The sequence below is a fragment of the Dermacentor silvarum genome, chromosome 1, assembly GCF_013339745.2.
Source record: "Dermacentor silvarum isolate Dsil-2018 chromosome 1, BIME_Dsil_1.4, whole genome shotgun sequence".
Lineage (NCBI taxonomy): Eukaryota > Metazoa > Arthropoda > Arachnida > Ixodida > Ixodidae > Dermacentor > Dermacentor silvarum.
The window spans coordinates 85,833,484-85,851,192 of NC_051154.1; the positions used below are offsets into that span (position 1 = coordinate 85,833,484).

Sequence of the window (17,709 nt, forward strand, 5' to 3'; positions counted from 1 at the left end):
ATAGTGTAGACATGCAGACATGCAGGCACAGTGATGCAGGCTCCAAAGAGGCCTGTGCATGCAGACAAACTGCTTATTTGTTCCTAATGCTTCATTTGTGCATTTGATAAATGCTTCATAACGAACTATGTACGTAATGACAGAAACTTGCTAAGGTTATGAATACTAGGATATGTGAACAATGATTGTGAAAACTGGTGTTCACTAATCAATGGCACTATTCTGGCACTATTGAATTCATATCTGATTCGGTCTCAAAAATTACGCACATGCCTTCGATTGGCATTGCTTCAGGCAGCATACCCCAGCACATATGCTCCCCTCACTCAGGCACATTAAAGGGACACGAAAAAGAAAATCATTTGAGCTTTATTAGCAAATTTCCCTCCTGCAGTAACAAAAATGCCACTCTTAGTGCAAGGAGGAGGCTTTATAAACCAGAAAAAATGCAAAAATGAAAAACAGGTGGCTATGCCACCTTGAAGTTTCTGCACCAACTAGCCATGACGTGATGGATTTTAAAGGCATCTGCTAAGGCCTATTATATTAGTAAAGATGGATCACACTTTATTCTAACAGAGCCAGAGCCAAACATTGAACTTAGCAAGTTCCAAGAACGTTTAATGAGCCACAATGGCTCAAGTAAGAAAAAGTAGTTTTAAATCCGTTTGTCACACTGACGTACCGACGCTTAGGTTTCGGCATGAAATTAAGAAAATTAAACTTTGCCCTTCACTTTCTTTAATTCATTTATTTATTTAGGTACCTCACAGGCTCCAACTGGAGTATTATGTGAGGGGAGTCACAAGTTTGGTTGCGAACAGAAGCAGTTTGAGCATTGTTATTTGAACATCGTTATACAATTGTAAATAAATAAACTGAAAAATGGAATGAAAGGGAAACACTTCAAAACAACATGCTGCATATTTTTTCTGTGAAGATAACGGGGTCAGAGATGTGAACAATGTTGTCCGGAAGGCTATTCCAATAGACGATTGCACATGGCAAGGCTGATGAATTGAATGCGGTGGTTTTTCCCGAAAGACATTTGAAACTGAGGGGATTATGCAATCGGTACGATGTGCGATTCAGCTGTGTAATAGGTAGGGTAAATGGATGATGGCTGTAAACAAGTTTATGGAAGAGGCAAATAAGTGCGATTGTTCTGCGAGATTCTAAGGATGGAAGGGACAACGATGACTTAATGTTAGTTATGCTGGAATTCCAGCAGTAGTCTCGCGCAATAAAACGAGCAGCATGATTTTGTACGTGTTCAAGGGAATGAATAAGGTATTCTTGATGAGGTGACAAGAATACCTTATTCCCTAGGCAAGGGAACAAGAATTCAGGATCGCCAGTCAGCCTCTAGAGTCTGTAAAGGAGTACGTTTATCTAGGTCAGTTACTCACAGGGGACCCTGATCACGAGAAAGAAATTTACAGAAGAATAAAATTGGGTTGGAGTGCATACGGCAGGCATTGCCTAATCCTGACTGGGAGCTTACCACTGTCGTTGAAAAGAAAAGTGTACAATCATTGCATTCTACCGGTGCTAACATATGGGGCAGAAACTTGGAGGTTAACAAAGAAGCTCGAGAACAAGTTAAGGACCGCACAAAGAGCGATGGAACGAAAAATCTTAGGACTAACGTTAAGAGACAGGAAGAGAGCAGTGTGGATCAGAGAACAAACGGGGATAGCCGATATTCTAGTTGACATTAAGCAGAAGAAATGCGAGCTGGGCAGGCCATGTAATGCGTAAGATGGATAACCGTTGGACCATTAGGGTTACAGAATGGATACCAAGAGAAGGGAATCGCAGTCGAGGTCGGCAGAAAACCAGATGGGATGATGAAGTTAGGAAATTTGCAGGCGCAAGTTGGAATACGCTGGCACAAGACAGGGGTAAGTGTAGATCGCAGGGAGAGGCCTTCGTCCTGCAGTGGACATAAAATAGGCTGATGATGATGATGATGATGATGATGAGGTGACCAAATGGAAGATGCATATTCAAGTTGAGGGCGAACAAATGTTTGACATGCGAGTTGCCGAGTTGAAGTGGGCACGCCTCTGAAGTTGTGCTTTAAATAGCCTAATGTGCGGTTAGCTTTAGCAGCGATTTTTTCTGTGTGAGTTGTCCATGAGAGATCAGGTAAAAAAGAAAAGCTAAGGTACTCATATGATGACGCGAGGGTGACTGGACTGTTTTTAAGTGAATAAGTATATAGGGAATTGGATCGTAATCGGCATTTATCAGTGTTAGGGGACATTTGCCATGATGAGCACCAGGTAGTCAAGATCTTCCTGGAGAGCTATATGGTCGTTAACACAGTGGATTTTGCAATAAATTATGCAGTCGTCTGCAAACAATCTGATTGTCGAGGTGATGTTTAATAGTAAGTCATTAAAATAGATTAGAAACAATAATGGGCCGATTACACTGCCTTGTGGTACTCCAGATGATACATCATTAAAGGTACATGAATAATTATCAACTGAAGTGAACTGTTTACGAAAGGATAAGAAGTTTCTTATCCAAAAAATTGTTAAGGAATTGAGGTGTAAAAAGGACAGTTTTGCTATTAGACGACCATGTGGAACGCGATCAAAGGCTTTAGCAAAGTCGAGGAATAAACAGTCGATTTGAAGACTTTCATCCATTCCCAGAAGTAGTTCGTTAGTAAACTCAAGTGGTTGTGTCTCACATGATAGCCCCTTCCTAAACCCGTGCTGTTTTGAGAAGAAGAAATCGTTGCTTTCTAAATGTAGTGCCATGTTAGATGCAATGATGTGTTCGAGACGTTTGCAAGATATGCATGTCAGTGATAGTGGACGATAGTTAGCAACGTTAGTTCGGTCACCAGATCTGAAAATTGGAATGACTTTTCCAATTTTCCACTGTATGGTATCTCACCTGTAGAAAGGGAATGTAGAAAAATATGACTGAGTATGACGCTGGAATGAACCACGGTATGTTTCAGAAATTTTTAGTTAATGCCATCGACACCACATGAAGTAGTTATTTTTAAATTATTAATAAATGATGCAATGCCTTTAACAGTAACTTCTATGGGGCAAAGTCATAATCAGGTGCCGATGGTATATTGGAATAGTCTTCCTTTGTGAACATATTGGAGAAAAAGTTGTTAAACGTCTGAGGGCGTTCATCTTGGGCAATAGGGTCGCCAGCCTCATCAACCATCAAAAAATATGAGGAAGTTTGTGCAGGTAAAATTGTTTTCCAAAACTTTTGGGATTGTGTTTAAAGGCCCGTTTGTAGTCCGACGTTATGCGGGCCAGCGTCGTTTGCGGCCAGCCACGCTACGCCGGTTGCGCTGCGCCAGCCGAAATGCCATCTCTTCTATACTCCGACGCGCGCGCCGTCGGCTGTTATCTTCGAAGCATGCGCAGAATGATCCCAAGCCCGCGCGCCACTTTGAACGGTTGTCTGCGAAGCAGCATGGGCGCCTTTATTTCCTCGCGTGAAATGCGTTGTGGGTTAGTGCAGCCGGCGCGACCAACGCGCGACTGGGTCAGGAGCCAATTCAGCGCCGGGCCCGTCGGGGCGCGTCGGAAGCCGCCGGTTACGTTGGCTGCGCTGGTGCGCTCGACTACAGAGGGGTTCGTTTTCGCCAACTTGACGTAGTGCGCGCGCGCGCTTGCGGTATGTTGGACTATAAACGGCCCTTAAGGAGGGACTGAAATCTTGTGACATGCACTTGTGCCTTGCTTTTCGGAGGGCCGCACAATATTCTTTGTCAGCATTTGTGTTTTTTCCATGATGCTGGTGTTCCGAGCTATTTAACTGCTTTGAAAAGTAGCTTTTTTTGTTCATTAAAGTATGAAAGTTCCTGTGGTACCACGGTTTAGATGAGTTAGCACGAAAACATATGCAAGGTATAAAGTGTTAATTACCTGAGTTAATTCCTGTTTAAACTGATGTTAGTTTTCATTAACAGATCGCTGGGAAAACAACTGCAGAAAAGAATCGCAGAAGTTCCGCAACCCAAGGTTAATGGCATCATAGTTTGCCCTGTTATAATCGAAGATGCGTTTGGAAGTTACGCTGCATTTGTGAGAGGGCATTTGTATGGTGAAGTGAAGTAGTTTGTGATCACTGAAACCGTCTGTGAGGGTGATCGGGCTTACATTGTCGGGAGCCGATGTGAGAACAAGATCTAGTATGTTAAGATCACGCGTAGGTTCATGAACTAGTTGAGTTAAGGAAAAGTCTAAGGTTAGTTCAACAAAATGAACCGAGTCACAAGCCGGTGCAGGTAAGGTACTCCAGTTTGATATTTGGATAATTGAAATCACCGAATAAAAAGATTTCGGCTTTTGGGAAGTTTATCCTAAAATCTCTGAGGTTGGCATGCAGACCGGTCACTAAAGTGTCTGAACTATCGATCGGGTGGTCGGTAACAATTTCCAAGAAGGGATTTAAATGATGAAGACGTGATGCAAACCCATAAAATTTCTAAGGGTGATGAAGTGTTAATATGAAAGGAGGAAATATATTTTATTATGGCTATCATTACCCCACCCCCCTTTTTGTTAGGTATGTCATTCTGATAAACAACAAAATCGCAGGAATCAGGTAAGATTTCGTCATCTGTTATATCTGGGTGCAGCCACGTTTCAGTCAACGTTAGGGTGTCCGAGTTACTACCTTGTAGATATGAGCACAGTTCGGTATATTTTGGAAAAATGCTATGTATGTTGATGAATGATACAGAAAGCCGAGGATGCGTAGTACCACCACAGTAAGGCTGGGGATGATTGTCCGCCTTGTGTGATTGTGCGCCATTATTGCTAGGTACATTTTGTGACTGTGTCAGAGACAGGGTCATACGTGTATTCGGTATCGTTCATGCGCAGTTTATCAACGCGAAGCTTGAAGGACGCGCCCTTAGTCTTTGCAAAGCCTAGTAGCTTTTTTCTGGCCAGACGTGTTTGAAAGGAAAAATCTTTGCGCACAGCATACTGCATGTCTTTAAACTTGTACCCTTTTTCGAGGATCCTTTGTTTTTCTTTAAACTTCATAAACTTTACGATTATCAGCCTGCATTTTCTCCTATTTATATTGACCAAGGCGATGGGCTCTTTCAATTTGTGTTGTTTCCAGCGTAGAGCCAAGGTGCTCCGCACAAAGTTCTAACACTTTTTTTTTTCCGAGGTAGACCATGTCTCGGACTGGTCGTCCAGAATACCAAAGAGGAGCAGATTTGAGCGGCGGAGTCTGTTTTCGGCATCATCATAACCGGAGTTAATTTTCTTTAGTTGGTCAGCTACATTTGAAGGTATCAATTCAGACTGTGGTGTAGATGGCATGGAAATCGTTGATTTCATTTGTTCCATGTCGACCTCGATCGCACGAATTCTGGAATGTAACTGTTTCAGCTCTACCTCACCGAGGCCTGCCACTGCTTTAGGGCGTGTAGGTCATTCCTGATACCGTCTTGGCCAGATTGAATCCTCTGGACTGTATCAAGTACAGTTGCAAGTACAGTTTCCTGACTGGTATCAGAAGGACCGGGATTCGATTCCACATCTCCAGAAAGTGCTAAGAGCATGCTGCTAATACAGAGTGCTATTCTTTTCCTGCAACACACGAGAACATGCAACCAGTGTCTCGGGCACGACACCACGAACAGGAAACGATCTGAGCTTTTAGCAGATAATGAATCATTTAGGTAACTGACCTGAAAGAGCACGAACGGTGAGTGCGTCATTCTGAAAGCGGTGTCGTGCCCCAAGAAAACATTGTCCGGTTGCCGCTTATATCCCGCGCGTCCAATGCTGATAGCAGAGTGGGTGGTTGTACATGGTTCCAGTTGCCAACCGATCAGTAGGCGCTCATTTAGAATCGGCGGCTTGGTCCAATTAATTCTCGGGTCATGTCACATTTGGCAGCGTCCAAGGTTGCGATGTGCCTGCAGTAGGTGCGTTGCAAGGAAGTCCAAGGAGCAACAAAACCTGAAAGAGCACGAACGTCGAGTGCTTCGTTCTGAAAGCGGTGTCATACCCCAAGAAAACGTCCGGTTGCAGGTTATATCCAGCGTGCATCCAATGCTGGTAGCAGAGTGGGTGGTTGTACGTGGCCCCAGTTGCCAACCGATCAGTAGGCGCTCGTCCAGAATCGGCGGCTTGGTTCAATTCTCGGGTCGGGTTGCATTTGGCAGCGTCCAAGGTTGCGATGCGTCCGCAGTAGGTGTGTTGTAAGGAAGTCCAAGGAGCAACAAAACCTGAAAGAGCACGACTGGTAAGTGCTTCATTCTGAAAGCGGTGTCGTGCCCTAAGAAAACGTTGTCCGGTTGCAGCTTATATCCCATGAGTTCAGTGCTGATAGCAGAGTGGGTGGTTGTACATGGCCCCAGTTGCCAACCGATCAGTAGGTGCTCGTCCAGAATCGGCGGCTTGGTTCAATTCTCGGGTCGGGTTGCATTTGGCAGCGTCCAAGGTTGCGATGCGTCCGCAGTAGGTGTGTTGCAAGGAAGTCCAAGGAGCAACAAAACCTGAAAGAGCATGAACGGTGAGTGCTTCATTCTGAAAGCAGTGTCGTGCCCCTTTTTCTCTTCTAATAATCGCTTCTTCGTTTCGCCTAGCCATATAAAGCTTTGCTTTAAAATCCTTCAACATTTCTACGGTGCTGGGTGGAATCCAATCATGTCAGATCTTGTTTGAATATGTATGAATATCTAGACACATGCCACACATGGACTTTGCTGTGGTGCTGCTAGATGGCGCAGTGTGTCCAAAGGGATGAGTGAGGGAGGAGCCCAGCTTCATACATACCTCATAAATGATGTGCTTTGGCAGTGTAAATAAAATGTGTCGCTACATGGCTTCAATGCGTATTGCATTAAAGTCAACATTTATTGTCAGATGGGTTCTGCCAGATTTTTTTTTTTTTTTTTCCGTTTTTGAGGGTGTGAGGACAATTTTTGCATTTAGTCTCAGCTTCCCTAAATTGTTGTGCCAGGTCTGATGACACACATCTCTGTTCGAATTCAGACCTTCTGATATCATGCACACAGTAACACGGCAATTTTCATGCAGCAGGTGCATCACATGTTCCACATTTGCAACGGTATGTGACATTGACAGGCTGCCAACTCTGGGATCATCTTGCACGAATTTCCGCCCTAAAGAAACCTTCGGTTGCCATCGGTTCTAGATAATGCCTTTGTGATAATGCGATTGTGACCTAATAGTTAGAGCACTGGGTTGCTGCGTTGGGAGACAAAGGTTTGATCTCACCATTAGACACTTGAATTTTAACAGCGGAGCTGTTCTTAGTCGAGCGTGCGCTGGCGATGACTGCCGCCGTCACGCAGGAGCAGAGCCAGAGAGGTCACATGACCAGGAGAGGATGACAGCCGCACCAGGGGAGGGCACGTCACGTGACCAGCAGAGGAGGAGAGGCATGCTGGGATAGGAGGCAACCAATGAGAGGGCGCGCACTGAGGAGAGAAGGCGACCACAGCGAAGCTGTGCATTCGCGGCCGCTTGTCTGGCCCGAACAGCGCTACATGCGGGGGATGGGATGCGTTGGCGTCCACGGGCGACGGCATTCCTAGCACGTTGCGGGGGATGGGATGCATTGGCTTCCGCGGGTGATGGCGACGGCTCCTAACGTGTTGCGGGGGATGGGACGCGATCTGTCGAAACAGCGGAGATGTGGTCGTTCCCTTGGTTTAAAACAAAGATTACCACAGCGAAAAAAAGAAACATATGTGACAATCGCAGAAACAGAATGACCACAGCTCCGCTGTTTCGACAGATTTTACATCGTGGAACTGGCTGCATATATATATATTTTTTTTTATTGAAAAGGCCCAAAATGATGTGAGTCAGGAACCTATCTACCTACCGCAAAGTGACTAGTATGAGCCAAAGAATAGTTCGCATTAAAAAAGTAAACATTGCTTGGACGGCAGGCTGACACGTGACTTTGACTTTGTCAGACTCCTTGCATTGGGGTGCTAGTAAGCTAGCACTGCAGCTGCACGCCGATTGCCATCTTAGCCTTCTGGTAAATGTGCTTTCACAGACCCTTTCCGCTAAAAGCAAATTTTAGAAAAAATAATTTTGCATAGTGTCCTTTTTTTCACAGTTGAAAATTGACAACGCTGACCTCTGCTTATATATACAGTGTAAACTGCTTATAACGTAAGTCACCGGAATCGCGAATATCCGCACTATAAGCGGTACCACACTATAACCAAAACAACGATTTTATTGAGATAGCAATTATATGGACACTCCAGGCGCATTTCTAGCTGCCGTAGCTGTTGCCGCGAGGTTCCGTATAAAGTCCAAGGGCAATAAAATCATCACTGCGTGCTGTATGCTGTATGTGCGAGTGAAAGCGTGCGAGGGTGAGCCGGTGATCGCGTCTCAATCTCGCGCACACAAGGGAAGAAAGCGGGAAGGAAGTGCACTGTCTTCCGTCGCACGCAAGGCTCGAGGGGGGGGGGGGGAGGGTGCGTTTACTCTGAGCACGCACGCCTGCGCACACGGGCCGCTGTATCTTGAAAACCTTCTGCAATGGGGGCACAGTCCACCGTGCACTGTGTTTTTGCGGCTTAGTTCACTCTGATGCGATTGGCAGCACGAAGGTCAGTTCGCTCACTGCTGCTGCCCCGCTTCCTCACCACAGGGTTCTGACAGCAAGTTTCCACGGTCATCGAGTCAGATGTGTTCATGTTTGCTTGTGCGTGCGTGACACCATGCTTGTTAATGCACAGAGAGCCGCAGCGACGGACGTGCTTTCGCGCGCTCCCGCCATTGCATCATTCCGCCTGCTCCTCGCGAGGAATGCTGGGATGTGTGGCAGGCGTGGCTTGGTGCGCTGGGCGAAAAGTATGAACGGAGCTATTCATGTGCCAGCTGCACTGTAACCGGTATTTCGTCTCCCGCAACTGCCTATAAGCGATACGTGTATACATGCAGTGCTATGGGAAAAATAACAGGAGTCTGAAAAGACCGTATTATATCCAGTCCTGCACTATAAGTGGTTACATTATAAGTAGTCTATACTGTAGTGAGTAAAGGGCAAAAGAGAAGAGAGAAAGAAAAAATTGGCACATACTATTTGATGTTTTGCATCCACATTCCACAGATGCAAACTTTGATCCTTTGACCATGTTACCAGCTGGTAGTCGCGAGATTCTGAAAGAAATTGGGCAGTGCAATGTAACCTTGTTCGTTTTGCTCTGCTTTTACTGAACATGATAAAAAAAGAAAGTAGGTGAGATGTGGACATGTACACAACTTTTAGGTCTCGTTAATTTGCCATCCCAGACCGCCCAGGGCAACAATTCATAGAGGTCCTGAGTGTATAAATTAAGAAAAAAAAAAAGCATCATACACCATGTATCATTGCGAAGTGCATTGCCACATGGCAAAAACTACCACTTTTGGTGCTCTCCCTTGTTACCAAAACGCAAAGAATAACTCTCCATAATGTAAAATCTTTAGCAGTTTCTGATACATATTTCCTTGGCCAGTGAGGACTCGCCCATGGCATCTAGACAGTTAATGGCACCCCCCACCCCCCCACCCCCCAAGAAAGAATCTGGACTACAGCTCTTGAATGGCAGAATACACATTTTCATTGGCAGATTATGACTGTGGAGGCTTCTGCATGACTGAAAAATATGCAGCCTTGCGAGATGGGTGGCAGTGCGACTTTTAATTCCCAAGGCAGCTTCGTGCAACATCACAGGTTGTGGCAATGTATTGTCAAGGTAAATCGACCCACTGTCGGCTGTACAGTCAGCTCAGCATCTTTCCACCACAGGTATCAAGTACTCTCTTAAAAGGACCAGAAACGATTTCAACAGCTGAGCACGAATGCATTAATCTGGTAGGGGAAATTTAAGGGCCAACTTTAACCCCTCAAGTGTTTTATTTTTTGAAAATTTCCTAACCAAAAGTGCTTATTTTTTATTGCTGGTTTCGAATTATATTGTACTAAAAAGCAACTACTCGATGTTGAAAAAATATTTGCACATACCTGGGTCTCAAGAACAGCGAGAGAGAGAAATTGAACACCTTAATACAAAAGACCTACAAGCTGGCACTGGGGCTTCCACCGACGACGTCGACGGAGAAGATACTCAGCCTGGGCATCCACAATACTTAGGAGGAACTAGCAGAAGCCCACAAGACGAGCCAGATAGAGCAACTCAAGCTTACCAGCACGGGCAGGGACACCCTAATAAGACTGGGCTACCCAGTCGAATATGAGTCCGGAAAACAGTGGGTTCCTCTACCCCTGAGGTAGAAGATCACGGTGGCGAGCATCCCGAGAAACATGCACCCTGAATACAACAGAGAAAGGAGGCGAGCGAGAGTGCAAGCTCTACGTAAAGCCTATGAAGGACCAAAACAAGGAGAAGTCGGATACACCGACGCGGCAAAGTACAAGAACAAAGCGGCCCACGCTATCAGCGTAATCAATGGCCAAGAACAAGAGATAGCAGCGGCCTCGGTAAGCACTCCAGACATTGACTGCGTGGAAGAAACGGCGATAGCCCTGGCGGCCACTACGGGCAAGCGAGGGGAAGATCACATCACAGTCATCACGGACTCACAAACAGCATGTAGAAATTACCAAAAGGGCCGCATTTCCAAACAAGCCCTGAGCATCCTCGAAAAACTAGACAATTTTAAAGAACTGTACATTGTCTGGGCCCCGGCACATGAGACCCTGGCGGGTAATGTAGCGGCTAACGCTGCTGCCCCGAGATCACATTCTCCGGGCTATCCCACCGGGTTCACGAGCACCGCTAGACCAACATGATAGCATCCTGAAAAGATACGCCAATATCCTGAGTCATTACAGACTGGGTAGGAGGATCTACCCACCCCCGCATCCCAAGCTGACAAGAGAAGAGGCGGTGATCTTCCGCAAACTACAGACCGGCACATTCCCGCACGGCACCCTGCTACTCACCATGTATCCTACGAGCTATACTCACAAATGCGCCTTCTGCTCTGCACCCGATACCCTCTACCACATGGTATGGGAATGTCGACAAAACCCATCGACACCACCCATCACCGGACCAACCGTTGAGCAGTGGAAGGCCCAGCTGACAAGCCTGAGCCCTGAAGACCAGCATCGCCTGGTGAGCAGGGCAAAGCTATCGGCCAGGTCCACGGCATTTTAGACTAGGGACGCCGTATACCTCGGACAATTTTACCGTCTGCTCATTTCGCTAAATAGTTTATTCCTACTCCTCCTCCACATATTAAGTCATTAGCAGGAACCAGTTCTCCGAAAATAGGTGTGAACAACTTGTTCTTCGACCAGTACCACTGCTGCCGGGGCTTATGAACTATTCCCTGCAATAGCACGAGTGCAAGGAACATGCACATCTCTTCCTTTGTCACTTGTACTCATTTTTTGAGGTGGGAGTGTTCACTAGGACTAGAGCATTTGAGCTTTTCAGCTGCTTTGAGATTGGTTTCATTGACCACTAGTGTAATCAGTTCGTCGACAAACTGCTGTATGTACTCCAGATGGTCATCTAGCGACATCTAATTGAAATTCTTTCCTGGAATGGCTAAAAATGGAAACCGAGGAGGCTTCGCGCCAAACCTGCACTCGCAATGTTCACTTCAGAGATGTTCTCATCATCACCAGAAGAACTGCTAAATTCAGTGTCATCGCTGTCTTCTTCACTTCCGGACACAAGATAAACATCGGTATCCGAATTATCTTCATTGGATGATGACAAAGATGAAAAGCTTCTTTTTCGGGTTGACAGGCCAGCTATGCATGTGTCGCTGCCACCGGACGTCACGTTTAAAAAAAAAAACAAAAAAACAGCACTCCTGCCGCAGGAGAAACCGAAATCGCCAAGTAAGTGCTTCCATCTGGTGGGCGACACGCGATCTAAGTCGTAGACGAGCTCTGCTTGTCCAAAACAGTTTGGGGACGCTTTGGCTAGGACGAGTCGTGCTCGTCCGAAACACTTAAGAAGTTAAATGCCTCCTGTTAACCCTAACAAGACAGAGTTTCACAGGAAGAAGGAGTGAAGGAGACAAACAGATCAACAGTGGCTGAAAAGGGATGACTCAAGCTGGAGCCAATGTTTTGACAAGGAGACTTGCCTTTGTCAGGGCTATAAGTGTTTTCCTTAGTAGCATTTATATAACTCTCTCTCCCTACACTCCCAAATGGCGAGGAAAATAAGCGGTTGCTTAGAGTAGGGTGAGGAAATTTTAAATGTTTAAGTGACAGGGGGAGGGGTTAGTTGTCATAACGAGGGGATGGGAGGGGGGGTGAAGGGATTGGGCTGCCAGCTCTTCCAAGAACTAGGGGTGAAAGAATCTTCTCATGTAAGCAGGCATTGTCAACCCAGAGGGCTTAGTTTTTCCAGAACACAGAAGAAGACATGGGCTTTAGACAGTTGAAGAAAAAAGCAATAAAAAAAATCGGGTAGGCTGTATCAGCGACGGCAACCGCAGTGGGTTATGTGTTGGGTGACCAAACTCGCAGGTACTGATTAAGGGCTATTGTCCTGCATTTCACACTGTATTATTATTGTTCGGCAGCATCTTGAGTTCAGCTGCATCTCGCCACCCTGTTTGAAGATGTGTTAGCTGCAAGCACTCCAAGCTTCCGAAAAAGTCAGCTAGCCGCGCAGTTCACGGTGACGACGAATGCTTCTAGCACCAGCTGCGCACGCCGTCCCCCCATTTCTCCCAATGTGGGGCCCCGGTTGAGTTTGATGCCGATTGCTGAATTTCTATGTTGATATTAATAACCTTATTTCGTGTCGGAACATATGAAAGTGATGCATAAAATATTTTTGTCTACCCAGATATGTATTTGAACTTCAACCTGTATCAGTTACTCTATTTCCCTGTTTCACTGCAGAGATGAGAATATACCGCAAGAGAAAATTTCTTGCCAAAAGTTAAAAAGTAAATTATTGGTTAATTCATCATACTGTGTCAACAACGGCCACCTGTTAACGTGACACATGAACGATTGAGTAACGGCTGTTTTCCTCTACACAACGATACCAAAGTAAGGTGAGTGGGCGGTATGGTTGCAAAGATATAAATGATAATGCTATAACGGTTGGTGCAGGAGCAGCATTCGGAGCACCATGGCTCATGCAGCGCACCTTTCCACTTCGCAGGCAATTTTTGCGTTCTTGCTGTTGCTGTGTTCCTGTACAGCATACTCGGCGCATGACCCTTTGCAACCACTGCTACTATCAAGCAAGGCCAGAATCTACCAGCAGGCCAGCAAAAATCTTCACATCGACCCACTACAATTACTGTGCCCAGCCTTCTGCGCACCATCATCGTCAACTGTGTCGTCACATCACAGTGGCTACTTAGGCGGCTTTCCGAGCATCAGCCCGTTTAGTTGGCACGGGAGTAGCATTCGGAGCACTATGGCTCATGCAGCGCACCTTTCCACTTCCCAGGTGTGTAAAAACTTTCTGCTTTATGCTAAGAAAAGTGACGGCCCATTTTTGCTATTGCTCCATGCAAACAAGTGCTTTCTGAAATTGTCGACGATTGTTTCTCTGCGATGCTGTTATTGCGCTCAGGTAACGTGGAAGCTAATCTGGGTCGAATACACGTTCTGAGGTATTACTTGAGCTGAAGAATTTGCCCTCCAATCCTTCTGAGCAGATGGAAGTTCTTTTTCAGCTGTTAAAAGACCTCCAGGCTCGATCTGTACAATCTGCGAAGGGTCAGACCAAGTTGGTTAACGACGTTAAGGCTATTAAGGTCAGTCAAAAGAACATCGAGACGAAAATCGAATGCATCCAGAAAAGATTAGACAACCTTGAAGAAAAAACAAAGGTTTTAGACCATCTTGATGATGAAATTACAGTTAAACCTGGATATAACAAAATTGACAAATTCCCGGAAAACTTTGTTATAGAGAGGATTTTGTTATATGCAGGTTCGGCACAAAAATTCGAAAAAGAAACGCTTACCGTATTTACTCGATTGTAACGCGCACCCGTTTTCCATGACCAAAAGAGAGGAAAAAAAAATCTTTTACAGTACCACGCACCTCATGCCTTCTTACAGAAATACAACTATCGTTCAAGATTTACTCCCAATACACTAAAGTTGCGATGAACAAAGAAGTCCCAGTTTCGCCCGAAAGGCAAAGCATTGATTGCTACAGCTAATTAGCAGACAGCTATGCGAAGCAAGGTACCTAGCTTTATTGGCCGTACAAACTTGTAAACATTCGCTGTTTAACTAAATTGGTAGAGTGGAAAAGGAGAGTGCCGGCTTGGCGGGCTAGGCCAGCTGCAGCAAGCAGTGGGATCAGGTTTGAATGAAGGGAGGAGGAAAGGTCATGCCCGCGGCGGCAAGATCGTCGGGTCGAGGGATGCAGGCCTGCCTCGCGCACGAACGCACATGTGCGCTCACTCTTGCCTCGCAGTCGCCGTGAATTCGAGCGTGCCAAGCACGCCGCCGCCGCTTCGCATTCCGTCGTGGCGGAGAAGGTGCTTCCAGTTGCTGCTCGCGCAAAAATGACAAAATTTGGGGCGAGATCTCTAAGTTGTCAGCGGGGAACATTCGTTATTTCGAGGGTGTCTCCCACTGCCACTTCGTTACGTAGAGGTCTCAAATACATGTGCTTCTATGGAGTAACGGCGGGGAATAGAAAAACTTCGTTATATCCAGGAATTCGTTATATGGAGGTTCGTTATAAGAAGGTTTAACTGTACTAGCATTCAGGTGTTGGCACAAGCCCAAACAACTCGACTTGACTTTTTACAACTGCGTGTTGATGAACTTGAGGACAGACAGATCGCAACACAATACAGTGGAATCTCGTTGATACAACCTTCAAGGGAACTGGAAAATAAAGCTTATCATCCGAAAATCGTATTATTCAACATATTATCCAACCAAATCATATTATTGGGAATGGAAAAGGAAGTGCATTATCCTGAAAAACGTATTATGCAGAATCTTTATCAATGAGATTCCACTGTAACGCCATTTTTTGTGGCATCCGTGACTCTTGCGAATCATGGGAAGAGTCCGAATCACGCATAAGAGAGGCACTAACCGACGTAATTGACAGCCTGCCTAACACAGTAATCGAACGCGCTTATCACATTGGTCACTACACGCCCAGTAAGTGTCACCCAATTGTAGTTCAAGCATGACAACGAAAGACAAAGTTCACTTCACCACCCCACCTAGTTTTCTGCCGTCCTCGACTGTGCTTCCCTTCTCTTGGTATCCATTCTGTAACTCTAATGGTCCACTGGTTATCCATCCTACGCATCACATGGCCTGTCCAGCTCCATATTTTCCTCTTAATGTCAACTAGAATATTAGATATCCCCGTTTGCTCTCTGATCCACACCGCTCTCTTCTTGTCTCTTAACATTAGGCCTAACATTTTTCGTTCCATCGCTCTTTGTGCAGTCCTTAACTTGTTGTCGAGCTTCTTTGTTAACCTCTCCAAGTTTCAGCCCATATGTTAGCACCGGCAGAATGCGTGCACCAAACTAATAATGAATAAAAACAGTTTGTCTATGACCCGGCAACAGACACTGTCAACGAGCATGCGCCGTATGAACCACGAGATAGTGGCTAGCATGTAGATTCCGAACACGAGAATTATGCATTGTATCAGAGTTCTTTACTAATATTCAAAGCATCATGAATAAGCGTGCTTCCTTAGCATCTGCCTTAGATACTTGCAATGCCGACATTCTTGTGCTCACCGAAACATGGCTACATTCACAGATTCAAGGTAACAAAAGTTTTCAAACTGTGCACCATTTTTCACTGCATCGCTGTGACCGAACAATGTGTCAAGGAGGCGGCATGCCCTTAGCCATTTCTAGAGATTTCCCATCTCAGTGTATTTACGTCAACACTGATCTCGAAACAGTTTGGGCCATTACTGAACTAAGCCACCAGAAGATAATCATTGGTGTTTGTTACCGCTCCCCCACTTATTCATCTAATTTCGTAAATGAGGTACATGATACCATTAACATTATGACATTTCGCCATCCTACATTACCTTTCATTTTGCTTGGCAATCTTAATCTACCTAATATAATATGGAAGGCTTAACCTCCAACTTTACACCTGTTTTCGTCATTAGCCAATGAGTTCTTAGACATGTGTTTTGTTTTTTCACTTTCACAACTTGTTATTCAACCCACACGAACAACTGAAGTTGTTGCGAACACACATGACCTTGTATTAACACCACAGACTGAGCTTGTTTCTGATATCACGTATTTACCCGGCTTGATTTGGCACCTTCGTTTGACATAAATATCTGCAACCAAAAACCAGTAAAAAATTCAAATCTTTTCGAAATTATGTGAAAGGAAATTTTGAAGCCATCAATGCTGAATTATCTGCTTTTCTAGACGTGTTTTTAAATGACTTCGACTGCCGTAATGTTCAGACCAACTGGAATATGTTTGCTGCAAAAATTGCTGAACAAACAAATACATCCCACAGCGCACCCTTGCATGTAACAAAAACACCCCATGGTATAACATCCATCTCAAGCACCTGACCAATAAAAAAAGAAAAAAAAATGTCTGCACAAATCAGCCAAACATTCATCTAGCATAACCCGGTGGACCAAATACAAACTGGCAGCCGATGAGTACGTAGCCGCACTTAACCAAGCCAAGGATCACTTTCTTGGCAAGACCTCATCACTGCTTAAAGCCGACAGCGAAAAATTACGGCACGTCATTAGCCCCAAGGCGGATGACATCATAACCTTGATTGACAGCTCTTGGAATGTTATTCCAACTAACGAATGTGCATCCATACTTAATGATGTTTTCATGCGCAACTTTTCATCAACCAAAGACATTACTCTTCCATCCACGCATGACTACGATTACCAAGCAATGTTTCCCATAATCATTGAACCAGCAGGCGTCAGATCAATTATCGCATCGCTAAACACCATGACACGATTTAATGAATACAAAATTTTTCAAAAGCACCAGCTGTTACGCTTCCATTTTTCTAGCAATCATATTCCAACAGTTGCTAGACAAGGGGTCTTTGCCTGCTGAATGGAAGGTGAGGAAGGTGATCCCACTCCATAAGTCAGGTGACAAGCATTCTCCATATAACTACCGCCCTATCTCACTCACTTCCATTCCATGTAAGATCCTAGAACATATATAGTCTCTAATCTTGCTAGCTTTCTTGAAACTAATTTATTTTTTTCACCATCACAACATGGCTTCCGCAAGACATATTCATGTGAAACACTAGTTTTATTTACGCATAAGTTAAAATTCTTGACCACTCTTCAACTGCCGACTGTATACTTTTAGACTTTTCGAAAGCATTTGACAAAGTATGCCATAATCTTCGAATGTTTAAGCTACATCAAATTAACATTGATCGCAGACTCTTTGCATGGCTTGAGTGCTTTCTTTCTAACTGTTCAAAGTTTGTCTTTGCTAATGACTCAAACTCGCAGCCAAGCAGAGCATATTCCAGTGTACCTCAAGGGTCGGTATTTCTTCCCCTCCTTTTCTTAATTTACATAAGTGATCTACCCTCCTGTCTTTCCTCTAACATTCACTTATTATCAGATGATTGCGTAATCTTCAGGGAAATAATATGCGACACTGACATATCTTCTCTTGAATCTGACCTTAACGCTATTTCTACTTGGTGACAATCATGGTCACTGGAA

At 45.0% G+C, this 17,709-nt stretch overlaps 1 protein-coding gene across 3 annotated transcripts in view; it reads right to left on the reverse strand.

Moving 5' to 3' along the window:
* The window catches only part of LOC119431788 (GATOR complex protein WDR59-like), a 110,891-nt gene that overhangs the window by 65,144 nt on the left and 28,038 nt on the right, over window positions 1-17,709 (reverse strand). For all 3 annotated transcript variants that reach the window (XM_037699265.2, XM_037699260.2, XM_049670580.1), the window contains exon 11: window positions 9,094-9,173. In XM_037699265.2, the coding sequence (XP_037555193.1) occupies window positions 9,094-9,173 (80 nt within the window). The remainder of the gene's footprint in view (window positions 1-9,093; window positions 9,174-17,709) is intronic.